Raw genomic sequence first — 17751 nt, 5'->3', positions numbered from 1 at the left:
CCAATGAGAAGATACAATATTACAATTATGCAATATTATACAGTCTTTCAGACTTTTTATTATTTATTTTAAAATTTGTATTTCTTATTGTGTTGAATGTAATACAGTTTTGTTTCTAATAATTTCAAATTATATCAAAGTTTTTTTTTCCCTCACACATTTGATACTTCATCACTGAACATAATGCAAGACCAAAAAGAACAGAAATGTCCAAGTCATAATCTTAGATTTGAGTACAAATATTGCGGATACTTGTTGGTGATACGATAGCTATGTTCAATAACAACAGTGATGACAATAATAATAATAATAGTAACACTTTACAATAAGGTCTAAATTGTTGACATTAGTTCATACTTTAACATTAAATAACAATGAGCAATTTTTACAACATATTAGGTAATAAAAATGTGCATTAACTAATGTTAACAGATACAACTTTTCATCTTAATAATGTATTAGTAAATAGTAAATTGTTCATTATTTAATGTTAACAAATGAGAACTTATTGTAAAGTGTTACCATAATAATGATAATAACAGTAAAACTCCTGCAAGGCACACACACAGGACTTCTTGGATTTGTGCCATCTAGTCCACTTTGATGACTACAGCCTGTGTGTGTTTTACTCAACATGGAGGCAAGAGCGCACCTGCCCGGAGAAGATGGACACTTGTGGAATTTGTTGACTGGGTGCTTCTTCACAGTGGTTCCCCCTTTGCCATATGCAAGAGAGAGGAGTTCAGCCCACCAGCCATGCACACAGCACCCGCTGCATACACAGCCACTTTCCCAGCGAATGTTAAGCCAGAGCAGACAAGGAACCACAATGTCAGCGCCAGAGCTGATGCCTGAGCCAAATATCGTCCCCGAGCCCAAATTCTGACCAGGTGTGTGAGCCGGCAACATCATCCCTCCCCTTGGAAGCACTGATGGAATATGAGAGAATGAAGTGGAGCCCCTTTCCCTTCTACAAAGATGGATGTAAGTGCACTAAACTCAGCACCCCTTATAACTTTGCAGGAGAGCGCAGCTGGTAGCACTAAGCCTGTCTTCACTGTCTCACATCAGCCCTTTGTCTCCACCTACACTGCCTGCTTGATGCATCGTGGATCCACCTTGGGCTTATAGTTTGCCAGCTAAGCCTAGGAGTGTTGTCCCCATAAAACTCCGCTCAGACCCTCCAAGCCCATCACTCCTCCCCGGCCCGTTGACCAGTCAGCTGCACTTTGGCTCCTCGCCCCCTTGGCTTCACCTGGGACTGTCTTCCCCACAGCTCCACCGAGCTTCCTTGTCCCTCTGGCTTCACCTGAGTCAGTCATTGCTCTGTCGTCGCCATGGACTTGACAGGCCTTAGTCTCGACTCATCCCTCCACCCTTTTGGCTCCGTCGGCCTCTGCCTTCCCTCCTGCTCCACCTCAGTTCTTGGGCACACTGGCTCCACCTCAGTCCCCCGGCACCCTGGCTTCACCTCGACCACTCGTCCTCACAGCTCAACCCTGGTCTCCAAGACCTTCTGTGTTGCCTTCTTTGGCTCCTCGGCTCTGCCTGGGTCTCCACCGGCATCAGCTCTGCCTCAGTCTGTCGTCCCCCTGGTTCAGCCTGCCAAGTCTACACCATGGCTCTTCCCTCCCTAGACTCCACTGTGGGCCTGCATCCTATGATTCCTGCTGGGGATTCCGCCCTGGCTACTCCTACCTTTATCTCCTCCCTGGCTTTGGCCTCCTTTGTCTCCTTCCTACTCCAGCTGTTGTCTCCGCCTGGCTCCTGTGGTTGTCCTGTGTTTCAGCCCTGCGTCCACCTCCTAAGCCCCTTTCCGCCGTCCTCTTTTGGACTTTGTATACTGATGTAATAAGGTGCATAGCGACGCCTTTTTGAGGTGGGGGAAAGGTTACAGGTTATTTGGTCTTGTGTTTGTTTTGGGTGGATTTTGCACATGTTTAGTTCTGTTTTTAGTTCCTGTGTTTGAGTTTGTTTCTATGGTTTTTCATTGATTTGATTATGTGCTTTTTTCATTGATTAGTTTGCCTGTGTATTCATAGCCTTGGTTTTGATTCAGTCTTGGTCTGTTCTCTTCTTACTATGTTGTTTTTCCTTTCATGTTTTTGGAGATACGGTGATTGGCTACATTTTGAGGTTTTTATATATATATATATATATATATATATATATATATATATATATATATATATATATATATATATATATATATATATATATATATATATATATATATATATATATATATATAAATCTAATTACTGCTGCGACTAAATCCAGCATTTTATTTTACCTTGCTGCAATGACTCGCTGTCACAGACATGACCTGGCTGTTTGTACGTGTTGATGGCTCTAGGTCATTCCTCTGTTCGGTGGCTCGAGCCCCACTGTGTTGTCATTTGCATACAGATACACAGCCAGACAGCACATACTCGGCAGCTGCTGCTACTGCAAACCAGGAAATTGTGGGCAGGACAAATGAAAGAGAAAATGAAAGCAGCCGACACAATGATACAGCTGAAATTCAGGTAAAGACAAAACACTTAATAGTTAAGATGAGTGTGTTCTTCAACAATGCTGTTACTAGATGCTTGTCCTATTTTACAGAGACCACATTATAGTGTCACAAAAGCATGCCAGAATAGAGCTAGAGACCGTGTACTGTATAACAGCAGATGTCAATGTATTAACGTGGCTATCACATTACAGAGTGAGGTTAACAGAGAACACGCTGAGTGCTCTGTGTTGCCATGTGTGCTATTTTAAGAGCACATGATTGTTGTCTTTTATTTTAATTAGCATTTTGATCATACTAACGTGCTAGAATGTCTACAGTGCTTTCTCAATAACACATGCTCGTGTGAAATTTTAAAGTAATGATGAAATGTTCATATGGGTCATTCTCCAATTAAAGTGCCAAACGAGAGGCAGAATTTACAAATATATATGTTTAATATGCTATATTCAGTAAAATGGAAGTCTCTAATAAAGTGGGACACATGAAATTGTCAGAAATTTATGAAAATGAATGAGAAACTCACCATTCACTCTTCAGATCAACAAAATTGATGCATCCATTTTTTGTAACAGCATAGACTTGAAGTTGAGTGACAAAACATTTTCTTAAAATATAATAAATGATGTATTTTTAAAACGAATTGATTTAAGAGTACATCTTAAAATCTATGTTCACTATATAACCACTATTTTAAAAATGTTATACAGTATTGTTGTAATAACATCCCTGGATAGCTCTTTGTTTAAAGTGAGAACATGAAGATTTTGTTAATTAAATATCTATTTTAAAACAAAAATGTATCTTTTAACAGTGCATAACATGGTCTTACCTTATAGAAAATACAAATATGCAAACATTTCATGATTTTTTATGATTGTATTGAATTTTTTTATGATCGTATTTCAACTGTTGCAAAGTAAAGGGACACCACTTGTCACCGCAAATGAAGAATGACCCATATACTGTGATTTACTGGTATTAAAGGGATAGTTCACCCAAAAATGAACATTCTGTCATCATTTACTCACCCTCAAGTTGTTCCAAACCTGTATGAATTTCTGGTAACACTTTAGTTTAGGGTCCAGTTCTCAGTATTAACAAATTGCTTATTAGCATGCATATATTGGCTGTTTAGTAGCCTACTTATAAAGCACATATTAAAGCCTTATTCTGAATGACCATATTCTACATCCCTTAAGCCTACCCAATACCTAAACTTAACAACTACCTTACTAACTATTAATAAGCAGTAATTAAGTTCATTAAAATTCAGTTTATAGTTAGTTAAAAGTGAGAATTGGACCCTAATCTAAAGTGTGACCGAATTTCTTTCTTCTACTGAATACAAAAGAAGATATTTTGAAGAATATGGGTAACCGAATTCAATTATTACTTTATTAGGGTAATTAAACTTCAATTATTTACTCATCATGTGAGCCTCAATTTCACTCTTCTCTCCACAGGGTACAGTGACTGCCAATATCTAACCATTCAAAAAAGTGATCGCCATCAAATTCAATAATACCAAAAGCAATAACCACAAGTTATATTTCAATATGCATCTCTTGTTTTTAATCCTGCTCTTTCTGGAGTCCCAATGTTGTGTCCAGTCTTCTGACAGCAATAGTCCTGCTGGCGATAACATGGCCACAAATGGCCTACCTTTCCCATGGAGTAAAATGCGCCTGCCAAACTACATAGTGCCTGTACATTATCATCTGCTTATTCATCCCAATCTCACCACATTGAGGTTCAATGGCTCTGTGAAGATTGAAATTGATGTAAAAAACAACACAAACTGGGTGGTGCTACACAGCAAGAGCCTTAAGATCTTCACAGCCACTGTTCTGGATGAGCATGAGGCCCATCTGTCAGACAAAGTGCTCTCTGTGCTGGAATATCCTCCACATGAACAGATTGCCATCTTCTCCCCAAAGATTCTGACCTCAGGGGAAAAATACTTCCTGTATTTGGAATTTGGTGCACCATTAAGTGATGGGTTCTATGGATTTTATAAGAGTACATATAGGACAAAAGCAGGAGAGACAAGGTATAGTTCATATTTCTGAAATGTAACATTACATACATGCACATATTTCAAATAATTACTAAACATTTTCTTCCCTAAAGGGTCCTGGCATCCACCCACTTTGAGCCCACATCTGCCCGAATGGCATTGCCATGTTTTGATGAACCCACTTTCAAAGCTAATTACACTGTCAGAATAAGGAGAGGTCCGTCACATATAGCTTTGTCGAACATGCCATTAGTAAGCTCATTTCATACTATCAATCTACTTTACCAATGTGCACTGTAAAAAGTGAGAACTTGCAATTGTTATTGTAAAGAGTTAATCAATAAGAATTTGTTTTTGTTTGGTATAAATTAATGTATTTATGTTGATACAGTGATTGAATAAAGCCAGTTAATTTAGAATCAAAATTATTATTATTATTATTATTATAGCAAACATTTTGGAAAAATATATTGAAAAATACATAAAAGGTGGGAAAACAGTTTGAAAATATGACTTTATCAATGTATAGCCCCATTTGTAGAATCAAATTTACTTCAAAATATTAATATTAATACTGTAAATGATAATGGTATATGATTGTTTGGTAACAGTGTCCCTGTTACAGATTTTACATGTACTTACTCCAGTATAATAACAGTAAATTATGCATAATTACAAGCAACTAGACCTAAACCAAACTCTAACCCTAATAATGTAGTAAATACATACAATTAATACTCAGTACTTAATGTGTAATTACACTGTAACAAGGACACATTAAAATGAAGTGTAACAAATTGTTTTGATATGAAACCATTTTGAAAAATAATTTAACAAAAACATAAAACATAAAACACAGTTTATCATTTTGAATTTTTGAAAATATCCTTATTTTTATTTTACAGGAACAAACTGTGGAAATTGGCAACGGTCTATTTGAAGACCAGTTTGAAGCGAGTGTGAAGATGAGTTCCTATCTGTTGGCCTTCATTGTCTGCGACTTCAAATCTGTTAGTGGGTTAACTGCAACTGGAATTAATGTAAGTAACTAGAACGAAGGTTAAAAGATATGAAGTGAAAACAACAACAACAACAACAACAACGTTTTCTGCTTTGTAAGAAGTCTTCATCACAGACTCTCAAGTGATGTTGAATGAGCTGTTTTGTCTACTCCCAAAGGTCTCTATCTATGCAGTTCCAGAGAAATGGCATCAGACACACTATGCTCTTGAGGCTGCTTTGAGGCTTTTGGAGTTTTATGAACAATATTTCAACATACTCTATCCCCTGCCAAAACTGGGTGAGTGCATCTTACATTTTCCTTACCTTTCCTTCTAACATTTCAGTGCATATTTTATATGATGTGCCTTTGGATATTTACATTGTTGTTTATTTTATGATGTGTACCAGATCTGATAGCTATTCCAGACTTCCAGTCAGGCGCTATGGAGAACTGGGGTTTGACTACTTATAGGGAGACCTCTCTTCTGTATGACCCTGACATCTCATCAGCCTCCGATAAGCTCTGGGTTACCATAGTGATAGGACATGAGCTTGCCCATCAGGTTAGATATGAAATATATTCTTAACCTTATTTGTTATCTTTCTTGAGCTAAACCATACATGTAAGCCACTTTGCTTTTTTTCTAGTGGTTTGGAAACCTGGTGACTATGGAGTGGTGGAATGACATATGGCTGAATGAAGGCTTTGCACGATATATGGAATTTGTCTCAGTTGGGGCAGTATATCCAGAGCTTAAAGTTGTATGTCAAATTTTCTAATATCTCTCTCTTTATTATGTAAAGAGTAACATTAAGTCAGGCAGTTATTATTGCAAAATAAACCACAAGGAGTAATCAAGATTGTAGGTGGCTAATTTTGCAATAATGACCCGGTAACTGTATTATCCATCTTATTACACAGCTACTCACTGAGTGAATAAATACGCAGATATAAAATATCAAAATAAGTTGCAATTACTTTAACATTTTAACTATACATCATCTTAAAGCTTCTGCCAACGTTCAGCTAACTGGGAACGTTCTTAGAACTTTGGTTCTGGCAATGTTCTCTCAAAGTTCTGAACCAATGTTCGTTCAGTGTTATCTTTAATAATGTTCTCAAAACGTTAGCACAAAAACAGTATTATACATCATTCATGGAAGGTTTTTTTCCTGAAAGGTTCACGCAAAATAATGTTCCCATAATGTTTGCAAAATGATAAAATGGAACGTTTCCTTAACGTTTGCATAACCAACCTTTTCATAACTTTATAAAAACATTCTTATAACTTAATATGAACATTAGCAAAATGTTCTTAGAACATATTGTTAGCTGGGAATGTACAAAACAATCATACTTTGACCAAAGTGAATCGCAATTGACCAACACTCTTAAAAATAAGGGTTCTCTATTGGCATTGATGGAACCATGAAGGTCCTTTAACATTCATGAAATCTTTTCATTGCACAAAAGGTTCTATATAGTGGAAAAAGGTGCTTTAGATCATTAAAATGTTCTTCACACTAAGAAAAATATGGTTCTTTGAAGAACTGTTCACTGAAAGGTTCTTTGGGGAAAATGGTTTTCCTATGGCATCGCTGTGAAAGCCCCTTTTTAGAACCGTTATTTTTTTTTAGAATGAAAGTGAATCAAGTATTCTAGAGAGCAGAGTAATAAATAAATATCAACACTAATACTAGCTTGTTTTGAATAGGCTCTCACATGTTTTCTTTTACATATAGGAGGACCACTTCCTGGACACCTGCTTTGGAGCTATTGGACGGGATTCTCTAAATTCTTCCAGGCCTATTTCCAGTTTAGCCGAGAACCCTACTCAGATCAAGGAAATGTTTGATACTGTGTCATATGACAAGGTTGGAAAACACTTCAGCAATGTTAAAAGATTATCACTATTGCAGATGAAGATGAGTGCCAACTAATTTTTTTAATCTACTTTATTACTGAAATTTTAAGGGAGCATGTATTCTCCATATGCTGAGGCATTTCTTGACAGACGAAGGCTTCCAGAGTGGCATAATTCGGTATCTCCGGAGGTTTAGGTACAGTAATGCCAGAAATGAAGATCTATGGGACAGCCTTATTAAAGTACGTCACTTCTTCATCCTGCCTTTTTCTGTCATACATTTATAATTCAGCATCAAAACTTATGCCATTTTCACCTTCTGTACAGACATGTTCTGAAGAGGAATTTACAGCAGGAGAACACTGTTACAGCAGTGCGCAAGCTACTAAAAATGCGGTAAAGTGTCCCATCATAAATAAAATATTAGGTTTATGATATTTAACATTCACAGCATTCCATAAACAGAGAATACAGACCATGAAAGACATGCTTCCGAATGTTTTCTTCCACAAGGTGATCCTTAATAGTTTGAATAACTCTTTGTGTGTTTACATTGCAGTATCGTTTTGCTGGGGAGCATGTAGACCTGAAGAAAATGATGTATACATGGACTCTACAAAAGGGCATACCACTGGTCACAGTGAAGCGGAAAGAAAGGAAACTTTATATTGGACAAGAGCGCTTCTTAAAGATAGTCCTGCCTGATGATCCCTCATGGCATTCACTTCAAGATGGGTAACAACACTACAGAATCACATGTGTACATTGTTTGTACACAGTTCTTGCTGTCTTTTATGCTTTATAGTTATATGCCATAAGTTTAAGTAAAAATGTTACTAATATGACTCTTCATAACAGAAAAGATTTCTTCTCCATAGCTATCTGTGGCACATCCCTTTGACATATAAATCAAGCCATTCTAACTATGAGATGAAGCACATATTACATACAAAATCAGGTAAGATTTGGTGAAAAATCATTCAGAAATCTACATACTATATACTGTATATATAGAAGAAACTGGCTCTAGTTGCCACATGAAGAAGTCGTCGAAGATGCAAGAGCATTTTTCATCAACTATAAGATTTTGAGTAAAAAAAAGTCTAATTATATAAAATGTTTTTTTTTTCTACAGCAGTTTATATTTTCAGTTTAGTTTATTTTTCAGTTTTTAGTTTAGTTTTAGTCATTTTGTTATGTGCCGTTGTAATTTTTATGAGATTTAGTAATACCCCTGATTACCCAATATAGTGTAAAAATTGAATGTATCTTTCTTACTGGGAATATTCAACACGATCACATGAGAATGTGTATCAATAGTACGAGTTTGTAATCTCGTAGAATATATACGCCAAAATGAGTTTTGGCGTGCTTATGATACGCAGTTTTTCGCGTGCATATGATACGCACTTTATGGCGTGCATATGATACGCTCTTGGTTAAGATGGGGGTGGGGGAGTGGGGTGTTTGTACGTATAATACGCCATAAAGTGCGTATCATATGCACGCGAAAAACTACGTACCATAAGCACGCCAAAACTCATTTTGGCGTATATATTCTACGAGATTACAAACTCGTACTATTGATACGCATTTTCGTGTGATCGGGCTCGAATATTCACTGGTGTAAGAAGTGACAACTAGCCCCATTCTCCCCAACAAACATACTGTACGTTCACCATAATTTTGCCAAATAAAAACTGTTCCATATTTTGGAACGTCTCCAAGATCATCATATTTTGTTGATCCTGGAACAAAATTTCTGTCCCCTAAACCTAACCCTACCCATAACCTATCCCTAAAATTAAATAGGTGAATAACACTTATGTAGTAACACCTAACACCTAATGGTAAGCCTAAATTTCACATAAACTGAAAACTTGTCCCTCAAATCTGATTGGCTAAATTGGAAAGTTGTTCCAGGATCAACAAAGATGTTGATTCAGAAACATGTTGTACTTGAAATCACGTTCAGTCAATACATGTTATATATACCAATCTCTCAAACCCAGATGTGTTGACGCTGGATGAGGAAGTAGACTGGGTGAAGCTCAACACTGACATGAATGGATATTACATTGTTCATTATGATGAAGAGGGCTGGAATGCCCTGACGGAGCTTCTAAGAGTAAATCACACTGCTCTGAGCTTTAAGGACAGAGCCAGTCTCATTCATAACGCCTTCCAGCTGGTCACGTGAGTTACTGTTCAGTCCACTGCTTTCATATCACAGGAAAAACAGGACATTCTATAATAACTAGCATAAGGAGCATAATTGTATTATCCCATAAGCACATTTGTAATGTTATTTATTTCCTGTGTTTCATCATTTGTAGTGCAGGACGACTGTCACTAGAGAGAGCTTTAGATCTGATCAGTTACCTGAAGTCTGAGAACCACAATGTTCCTCTCCTTCAAGGGATTGGCTATCTACAATCATTCTACAAGCTGATAGAAAAGAGAAACATAGCAGACGTTACTCATAATCTGAAGGTATGACACAAACATTTCCTGCATCTAATCTAATTTACTGTCCTCATTCCTCCACATATCGGTCAAAGAGTCTTTCATTTCTGTAAGGCAGCTTGCAGACCCACCCTGAGTTCAAATGAGATCCTCTGAGATTTCTTGTCTGAGTTTATTTAGTTTTGTATGTGCATATAGCCACTTTATGTTTGGTTTTTGCCCTGCAGATGTACATCTTGCAGTATTTCAGAGATGTGATTGACAAGCAGTCGTGGAGTGATGATGGGACCGTCTCAGACCGGAGACTGCGTGAAGAGGTTCTTTCCCTTGCATGTGATTTTGGTTATCCGCCTTGTTTGGAAAAGGCTAAACAGCTCTATGATAGCTGGGTGGAATCCAATGGTACAATCAGGTGACTTGGCAACAGTATTTGTTTCTGCAATGATACTATCCAATATATCCAATCCAATATAGCAGATTTCTTAACACCTGACTAATGTTTTACATACAGCTTACCAACTGATGTGTCTGAGACGGTTTACATGATTGGAGCCCAGGATGACAGCGGCTGGGCCTACCTTCTGGAAAAGTATGGTGTTTCTATGTGTGAGACAGAGAAAAGCAAGTTTCTTTCAGCATTAGCAAGCAGCAAAGACACTGAAAAACTATTGAGGTACATTGTTATCAACACATTAAAAATCATATGTATGTATTATTATACTATCATTCAAAAGTGTGCATGGGGTCAGTAAAATTATGAATGTTTATTCAACAAGAATGCATTAAATTGATTGTGAAAAAACATTTACACCACCCCATATTTTTCCCAATGTGATCCGTCAGCTCCAGTCCACTAATTTGGAGCGGTTAAGGCCCGGGTATACTTCATTTTCCACATTTCCCTCTGTCTCACGCACAGTTGAGTGCGCAGGCCTTTCAAAGATACTCCTTTGCCCCCAGAGCGCGCTAGCCTTTCAAAGATACTCCTTTGCCCCCAGAGCGCGCGAGCCCTTCAAAGATACTCCTTTGCCCCCAGAGCGCGCAAACCTTTCAAAGATACTCCTTTGTCCCCTTATCACGCAAGCCTTTCAAAGATACTCCTTTGCCCCCTGATCGCGCAAGCCTTTCAAAGATACTCCTTTGCCCCCTGATCGCGCAAGCCTTTCAAAGATACTCCTTTGCCCCCAGAGCGCACGAGCCTTTCAAAGATACTCCTTTGCCCCCAGAGCACGCAAGCCTTTCAAAGATACTCCTTTGCCCCCTGATCGCGCAAGCCTTTCAAAGATACTCCTTTGCCCCCTGATCGCGCAAGCCTTTCAAAGATACTCCTTTGCCCCCTGATCGCGCAAGCCTTTCAAAGATACTCCTTTGCACCCAGAGTGCATGAGCCTTTCAAAGATACTCCTTTGCCCCCAGAGTGCATGAGCCTTTCAAAGATACTCCTTTGCCCCCAGAATGCACAAGCCTTTCAAAGATACTCCTTTGCCCACAAAGCGTGCAAGCCTTTCAAAGATACTCCTTTGCCCCCAGAGCGCGTGAGCCTTTCAAAGATACTCCTTTGCCCCCAGAGTGCGTGAGCCTTTCAAAGATACTCCTTTGCCCCCAGAGTGCGCAAGCCTTTCAAAGATACTCCTTTTCCCCCAGAGCACGCGAGCCTTTCAAAGATACTCCTTTGCCCCTGAGTGCGCAAGCCTTTCAAAGATACTCCTTTTCCCCCAGAGCACGCGAGCCTTTCAAAGATACTCCTTTGCCCCCTGATCGTGCGAGCCTTTCAAAGATACTCCTTTGCCCCCTGATCGCGCAAGCCTTTCAAAGATACTCCTTTGCCCCCTGATCGCGCAAGCCTTTCAAAGATACTCCTTTGCACCCAGAGTGCATGAGCCTTTCAAAGATACTCCTTTGCCCCCAGAGTGCATGAGCCTTTCAAAGATACTCCTTTGCCCCCAGAATGCACGAGCCTTTCAAAGATACTCCTTTGCCCACAAAGCGTGCAAGCCTTTCAAAGATACTCCTTTGCCCCCAGAGCGCGTGAGCCTTTCAAAGATACTCCTTTGCCCCCAGAGTGCGTGAGCCTTTCAAAGATACTCCTTTGCCCCTGAGTGCGCAAGCCTTTCAAAGATACTCCTTTTCCCCCAGAGCACGCGAGCCTTTCAAAGATACTCCTTTGCCCCTGAGTGCGCAAGCCTTTCAAAGATACTCCTTTTCCCCAGAGCACGCGAGCCTTTCAAAGATACTCCTTTGCCCTCTGATCGTGCTAGCCTTTCAAAGATACTCCTTTGCACCCAGAGCGCGCGAGCCTTTCAAAGATACTCCTTTGCCCCCTGAGCATGCGAGCCTTTCAAAGATACTCCTTTGCCCCCAGAGCGCATGAGCCTTTCAAAGATACTCCTTTGCCCCCTGATCGTGCGAGCCTTTCAAAGATACTCCTTTGCACCCAGAGCACGTGAGCCTTTCAAAGATACTCCTTTGCCCCCTGAGCATGCGAGCCTTTCAAAGATACTCCTTTGCCCCCAGAGCGCGCGAGCCTTTCAAAGATACTCCTTTGCCCCCTGAGCATGCGAGCCTTTCAAAGATACTCCTTTGCCCCCTGATCGTGCAAGCCTTTCAAAGATACTCCTTTGCCCCCAGAGCATGCGAGACTTTCAAAGATACTCCTTTGCCCCCAGAGCGCATGAGCCTTTCAAAGATACTCCTTTGCCCCCTGAGCGCGTGAGCCTTTCAAAGATACTCCTTTGCCCCCTAAGCGCGTGAGCCTTTCAAAGATACTCCTTTGCCCCCTGAGCGCGTGAGCCTTTCAAAGATACTCCTTTGCCCCCTGAGCGCGTGAGCCTTTCAAAGATACTCCTTTGCCCCCTGAGCTCGTGAGCCTTTCAAAGATACTCCTTTGCCCACAGAGCGTGCAAGCCTTTCAAAGATACTCCTTTGCCCACAGAGCGCGCAAGCCTTTCAAAGATACTCCTTTGCCCACAGAGCGCGCAAGCCTTTCAAAGATACTCCTTCGCCCACAGAGCGCATGAGCCTTTCAAAGATACTCCTTTGCCCACAGAGCACGTGAGCCTTTCAAAGGTACTCCTTTGCCCACAGAGCTCGTGAGCCTTTCAAAGATACTCCTTTGCCCACAGAGAGCGCAAGCCTTTCAAAGATACTCCTTTGCCCACAGAGCATGCGAGACTTTCAAAGATACTCCTTTGCCCCCAGAGCGCATGAGCCTTTCAAAGATACTCCTTTGCCCACAGAGCGCATGAGCCTTTCAAAGATACTCCTTTGCCCACAGAGCGCGCAAGCCTTTCAAAGATACTCCTTTGCCCCCAGAGCGCATGAGCCTTTCAAAGATACTCCTTTGCCCACAGAGCGTGCAAGCCTTTCAAAGATACTCCTTTGCACCCAGAGCATGCGAGCCTTTCAAAGATACTCCTTTGCCCACAGAGCATGCGAGACTTTCAAAGATACTCCTTTGCCCACAGAGCGCATGAGCCTTTCAAAGATACTCCTTTGCCCACAGAGCGTGCAAGCCTTTCAAAGATACTCCTTTGCCCACAGAGCGCGCAAGCCTTTCAAAGATACTCCTTCGCCCACAGAGCGCATGAGCCTTTCAAAGATACTCCTTTGCCCACAGAGCACGTGAGCCTTTCAAAGATACTCCTTTGCCCCCTGAGTGCGCAAGCCTTTCAAAGATACTCCTTTGCCCCCTGATCGCGCGAGCCTTTCAAAGATACTCATTTGCCTCCAGAGCGCGCGAGCCTTTCAAAGATACTTCTTTACCTCCAGACGTGCGAGCCTTTCAAAGATACCCCTTTGCCCATGAGCGCAGAAAGACGCGTTCGGCACATTCCTGGTGCATACAAAAGCTGTCCATGCAAATTCGGCTGCGCGGCCACTGTTCAGAGAGTCAAAGCTCTCATTGTCTCTAAGAGAATTTATGCCGTTAATGCAGCATCAGATGCCAAAAGCTCAGTCAGTTTTTACTTTCAGTTTCTGTAGTGAATAATTGACTGGCGTTTGAGACTTTTTCACACGCATAACCCTCACGCAAAGTTTGCACATTGTTTGTGTGATATCCATTAACTCGCCTTCATGGTTTAAAATTGAAATATTTTCAATATTGCGAAGTGGCATTTTTCTTTATCACCAGTTTCTCGCAAAATGATGGACACTGATTCACATATCATCCACGTCATTTCCTGTGATAATAAAATAAAATAAATTATTAAATAAATGCCTAAATAAACAACAAGCAAACTTAAACTTGTTTGCTTAAAATTTCTGTGAATAATTTGCTGATGCAGGTACAAAAAAAAAAAAAAAAATCTTGCCCCCTCTACCTCAATATATATATATACACTGTATTTATAGTATAACAATATAATAATGTAATACAACAGTTTTTTTATATATAACAGTATTTTTACAGTACATTTTACAAATTGTAATAATATTTTTGATCAAATAAATGCAGCCTTGGTGAGCACAAGAAAGTTTATTACAAAATGTTGCTGATGAAATAAACAAGAAAAATGAAATACAAAATCTGATACATGTGAAGCTGATTTTATGTGTTATTGGACACACAAACGTGTATTTAAATCTAAATGAGGTTTAACGTCATGCAATGCCTTGTATATGTCCCCATTTTCCTGTAGATTATTACAGCTTGGAATGGAAGGAACTGTAATAAAAACACAGAATTTACCCAGTCTCATATACATGGTGGCCAGAAATCCAGTGGGTCATTTTCTAGCATGGGATTTTGTGAAGAAACACTGGAATGAACTAGTAGAAAAGTAGGTGCAATGCTTCTTATTTGGGTTATAAAGCTGTTATATAGCACTGGATTTGTTCATTACTATGAATATAAGATACTCATGTCTCATTATCAAAGGTTTCCGCTGGGATCTTTTGGAATCAGAAACATAATTGTTGGCACTGTAACTCAGTTCTCATCCACAGAGGAGCTGAGAGAGGTGGGTTGTTTATTTGCGGTTTAGAGGGAATGGTCAGCTAGTTTTGATGGTTCATTTACAGTGTTTCTGTTCATTCTTTTCTGTATTAAGGTTGAGGCTTTCTTCAAGTCCATCACAGAGCAGGTATCTCAGCTGCGTGTCACACACGTGGCCATAGAAAATGTGGAGAAGAACATTGTGTGGCTCAGAAGGAATCTAGAGACCATGAGGACTTGGTTGCAGCAAAGACTCAATTAAAACTAACATTTCAGACTAGTATTATACTACTTTTTTCTAGTATAATGGTTTCGGTTTATTAATCAGTGTCTGGATCAGCTCAGAAACTCCACATGACTTTCCAAGTTTTCTATTATTTTGCATTTGCAATGGTTTTTAGATTGTGTTTTAATTATATTGAGTAATGTCTCGTATAATGCATGATGTGTTTGCTTTTTCTGGTTTACGTTTATAAGGTTTAAAAACAGCTATGCAGTTTTAAAGCTCTAATGGTTTTGCCTTTGTGTTTTTCTTTGCTTTTGATTTGTCTCTTGACTGCTGTGCCACATTTTGTAACTAATTTTAATAAGAGACTGCCTATTAATTAGTGGTACACAAACTCATACTTGAAGATGCTGAAAATTAATGAACTGAATAAGGTTTGGAATAAAAAAATAAAAATGGTTTATATAAAGCATGTTGCAACTGAGTCTAACCTAAAAACAAAAATGTGTTCTTATGAAACATTACAATGACAGGAAATGAATTCAAATTAAGTATAAACATGAACATTTGTTAAAATGACATTGTTTTTATTTTAATTGCCTACTGATATCGCATTTAGGACATTTATCACTTGACCTCCACTAAGCTTGTTTGTTATTATCACAATCACCACTATTCACTGCAAAGTGATGTATCAGCAAGAATAAGATCAAAATAGTGACACATGGTAAAAACATTACTAATGCTGCCTTCACGTGCTATCGGAAATGTGATAATTCCCACTTCTGAAGTCGTGATTACAAGCTCATCACATTCAAGTTTAGAAATGGGAGAGCGTTAATGTGCAATTTTTCACTAGGAAACTCGTATTTACAATAATGAAATTTTTGCCCAATCTTGCCTTGTACAAGACAGCTGCTCAACAGTTTGGTCGTCGTTGTCTCTGATTCTCTTTTACATGGTGGGCCAAACAGGAGACAGATTTGTGGCTGGTTGAATAAACTGCTTAGACTGAGCTTTTGGTGGATGCTTCTTTTCTACCCAAACACCTCTTTTCTACCCTCATCACCAATTACCAAATTCACCTGCTAACTGTGGACTGTTTCAAAATGGTTTAACTTGGATATTCTGTAATCTTTTCTCTTTTATTTTGCTTTTTTGCACTTTTTGGAGTGTGTTGCAGCCATTAAAATCAAATGTAAGATTTCTGTCCGCTAAAGGTCTATTCAAAACAAAGGCCTAGCTTGATGATGCCAAGTTTGAGCGCGGAATCTTGGGAGATGTGGTCTTCACTTCACAGCCGGTGCAAAAGAATTGGGATAGGACTCGGGAAGAAATCATGTTCATGGATGCGATTATTAACGTTACTGTAGTATGAAGCAGAGCAGGAGTGTTGTGGGAACTGAACGAGCAGCGGAACTTTTATTATGACACAGTCGCTGGCTGTATGAGGTAACGCAGCTCTGTTTATCATATTAGATACATTTGAGTGTGTTGAAAATGTTATAATGTTACCATGTGTGGAAACCGAGGGTAATGCGGGTATGACGCAATTAACAGGCGACTCCTCACACGTCCCGGAGCCTTGGTTGAAATTGGAATTTTCTCACGATTTACAAATAGTTGGAAACATTTGGGATATTGTGAGTACTCAAGTGAACAAAATATATAACAGGCATGGTTTTTGGATATTTTACTGCAAAAATCTTACATATTACACCTTTAATTTGGCCAGTAAAAATATTAGAATTTTTTCTTTGTACATTTGTCAGTTAAATAAAGGTTCAAGAGAATTATCATCACTGGATTTTACAACTTTTCTGGAATTGAAGTTGTACATGACATGACATTCCCTTATTCGAAACGCCTCTATGCTATTTTTATTGCAGCTGAAATGCTATTTCAGCTGCAATAAAAGTTGTTTTTGGACTAATGTTTTGAGTTCTGAATCTTACAGGATATTTTTTATAGTAGGTTACAATGACCTCTTATATGTCAAAAGATCAAGTAAGATTTGTAAATTTGTACTTTGTAAAGTTTGTTAATTGTAAACATGAAGAACGTTTCTGTTAGGGTTGTGGGTTCAGATTAATATAGCTTTATAAACAGTAGAAGTCTATGGAATTTCCCCATCGATAGCCAAGTAAACGTGTAAGTGAGAACTCTTTTAACTGTCGCTAGGAGGCAGTATTGCTTTATTTCAGTTTACAATACTCTCAAGCCAGTCATAATGGCTGACAACAGTGTCTTATTAGTCATTTAAACACAAAGTATTTAAGGATTTTTAATCTAATTATATTTTCCCTTCCATTCCCAGAGTACCTCAATCAAAAAAGCCTGTACAATACCAACTGCATAAAGTTGGTACTATTGTAATTTGTAAACAATAGCTTAATAACAAATAAAACCACAGAATTACAAACCACATGTAGGCCTAATTATTGTTATACCTATTTCTTAATCTGGTGATATGTTGGTTTATCAGTCTGGGATTGTAACTGTTTTTCAAAGTACATAGTCTGCTGTTCTTAGAATACAATGACCCAACTATTTATAACAGTTCCACTGGGGCACAAATGTGCTGCACACTGCAAGCTCTTGAGAAAACACCAGCCTATTGTAGTGTGTTTTCACAGAGTGAAATTGTTTGCATGTGATTGTCCAAAGTGCTGAACAGTGACGCTATTACAGTTGTTCTTGTTGAGCATGGCTGTCTGCCTT

At 39.1% G+C, this 17751-nt stretch overlaps 1 protein-coding gene across 1 annotated transcript; it reads left to right on the top strand.

Annotated features, from left to right (window-relative positions):
- Window positions 1-2414: 2414 nt before the first annotated feature.
- On the top strand, window positions 2415-16906 carry erap2 (endoplasmic reticulum aminopeptidase 2). The gene is made up of 19 exons (XM_067407234.1): window positions 2415-2528; window positions 3982-4568; window positions 4649-4787; window positions 5441-5575; window positions 5715-5835; window positions 5946-6100; window positions 6186-6299; window positions 7281-7412; window positions 7513-7644; window positions 7730-7798; window positions 7962-8137; window positions 8281-8360; window positions 9415-9598; window positions 9739-9895; window positions 10096-10280; window positions 10380-10541; window positions 14509-14649; window positions 14748-14829; window positions 14920-16906. The coding sequence occupies exons 2-19, from the start codon at window positions 4075-4077 to the stop codon at window positions 15064-15066; spliced, it is 2805 nt and encodes a 934-aa protein (XP_067263335.1). The 5' UTR covers window positions 2415-2528; window positions 3982-4074; the 3' UTR covers window positions 15067-16906.
- Window positions 16907-17751: the final 845 nt, after the last annotated feature.

Source organism: Chanodichthys erythropterus, chromosome 13 (genome assembly GCF_024489055.1).
Source record: "Chanodichthys erythropterus isolate Z2021 chromosome 13, ASM2448905v1, whole genome shotgun sequence".
Taxonomy (NCBI): Eukaryota; Metazoa; Chordata; class Actinopteri; order Cypriniformes; family Xenocyprididae; genus Chanodichthys; species Chanodichthys erythropterus.
The sequence above is the reverse complement of the archived record's forward strand: the minus strand, read 5'-3'. Positions and strand labels throughout refer to the sequence as shown.

What these genes read in the sequence shown, in the direction of transcription:
- erap2 (XM_067407234.1), top strand. Translation starts at nt 4,075, where the DNA reads ATGCATCTCTTGTTTTTAATCCTGCTCTTTCTGGAGTCCCAATGTTGT. An exon ending in AACGCCTTCCAGCTGGTCAC is followed by an intron (nt 9,599 to 9,738) that starts GTGAGTTACTGT and finishes CATCATTTGTAG; the next exon opens with TGCAGGACGACTGTCACTAG. An exon ending in ACGTTACTCATAATCTGAAG is followed by an intron (nt 9,896 to 10,095) that starts GTATGACACAAA and finishes TTTGCCCTGCAG; the next exon opens with ATGTACATCTTGCAGTATTT.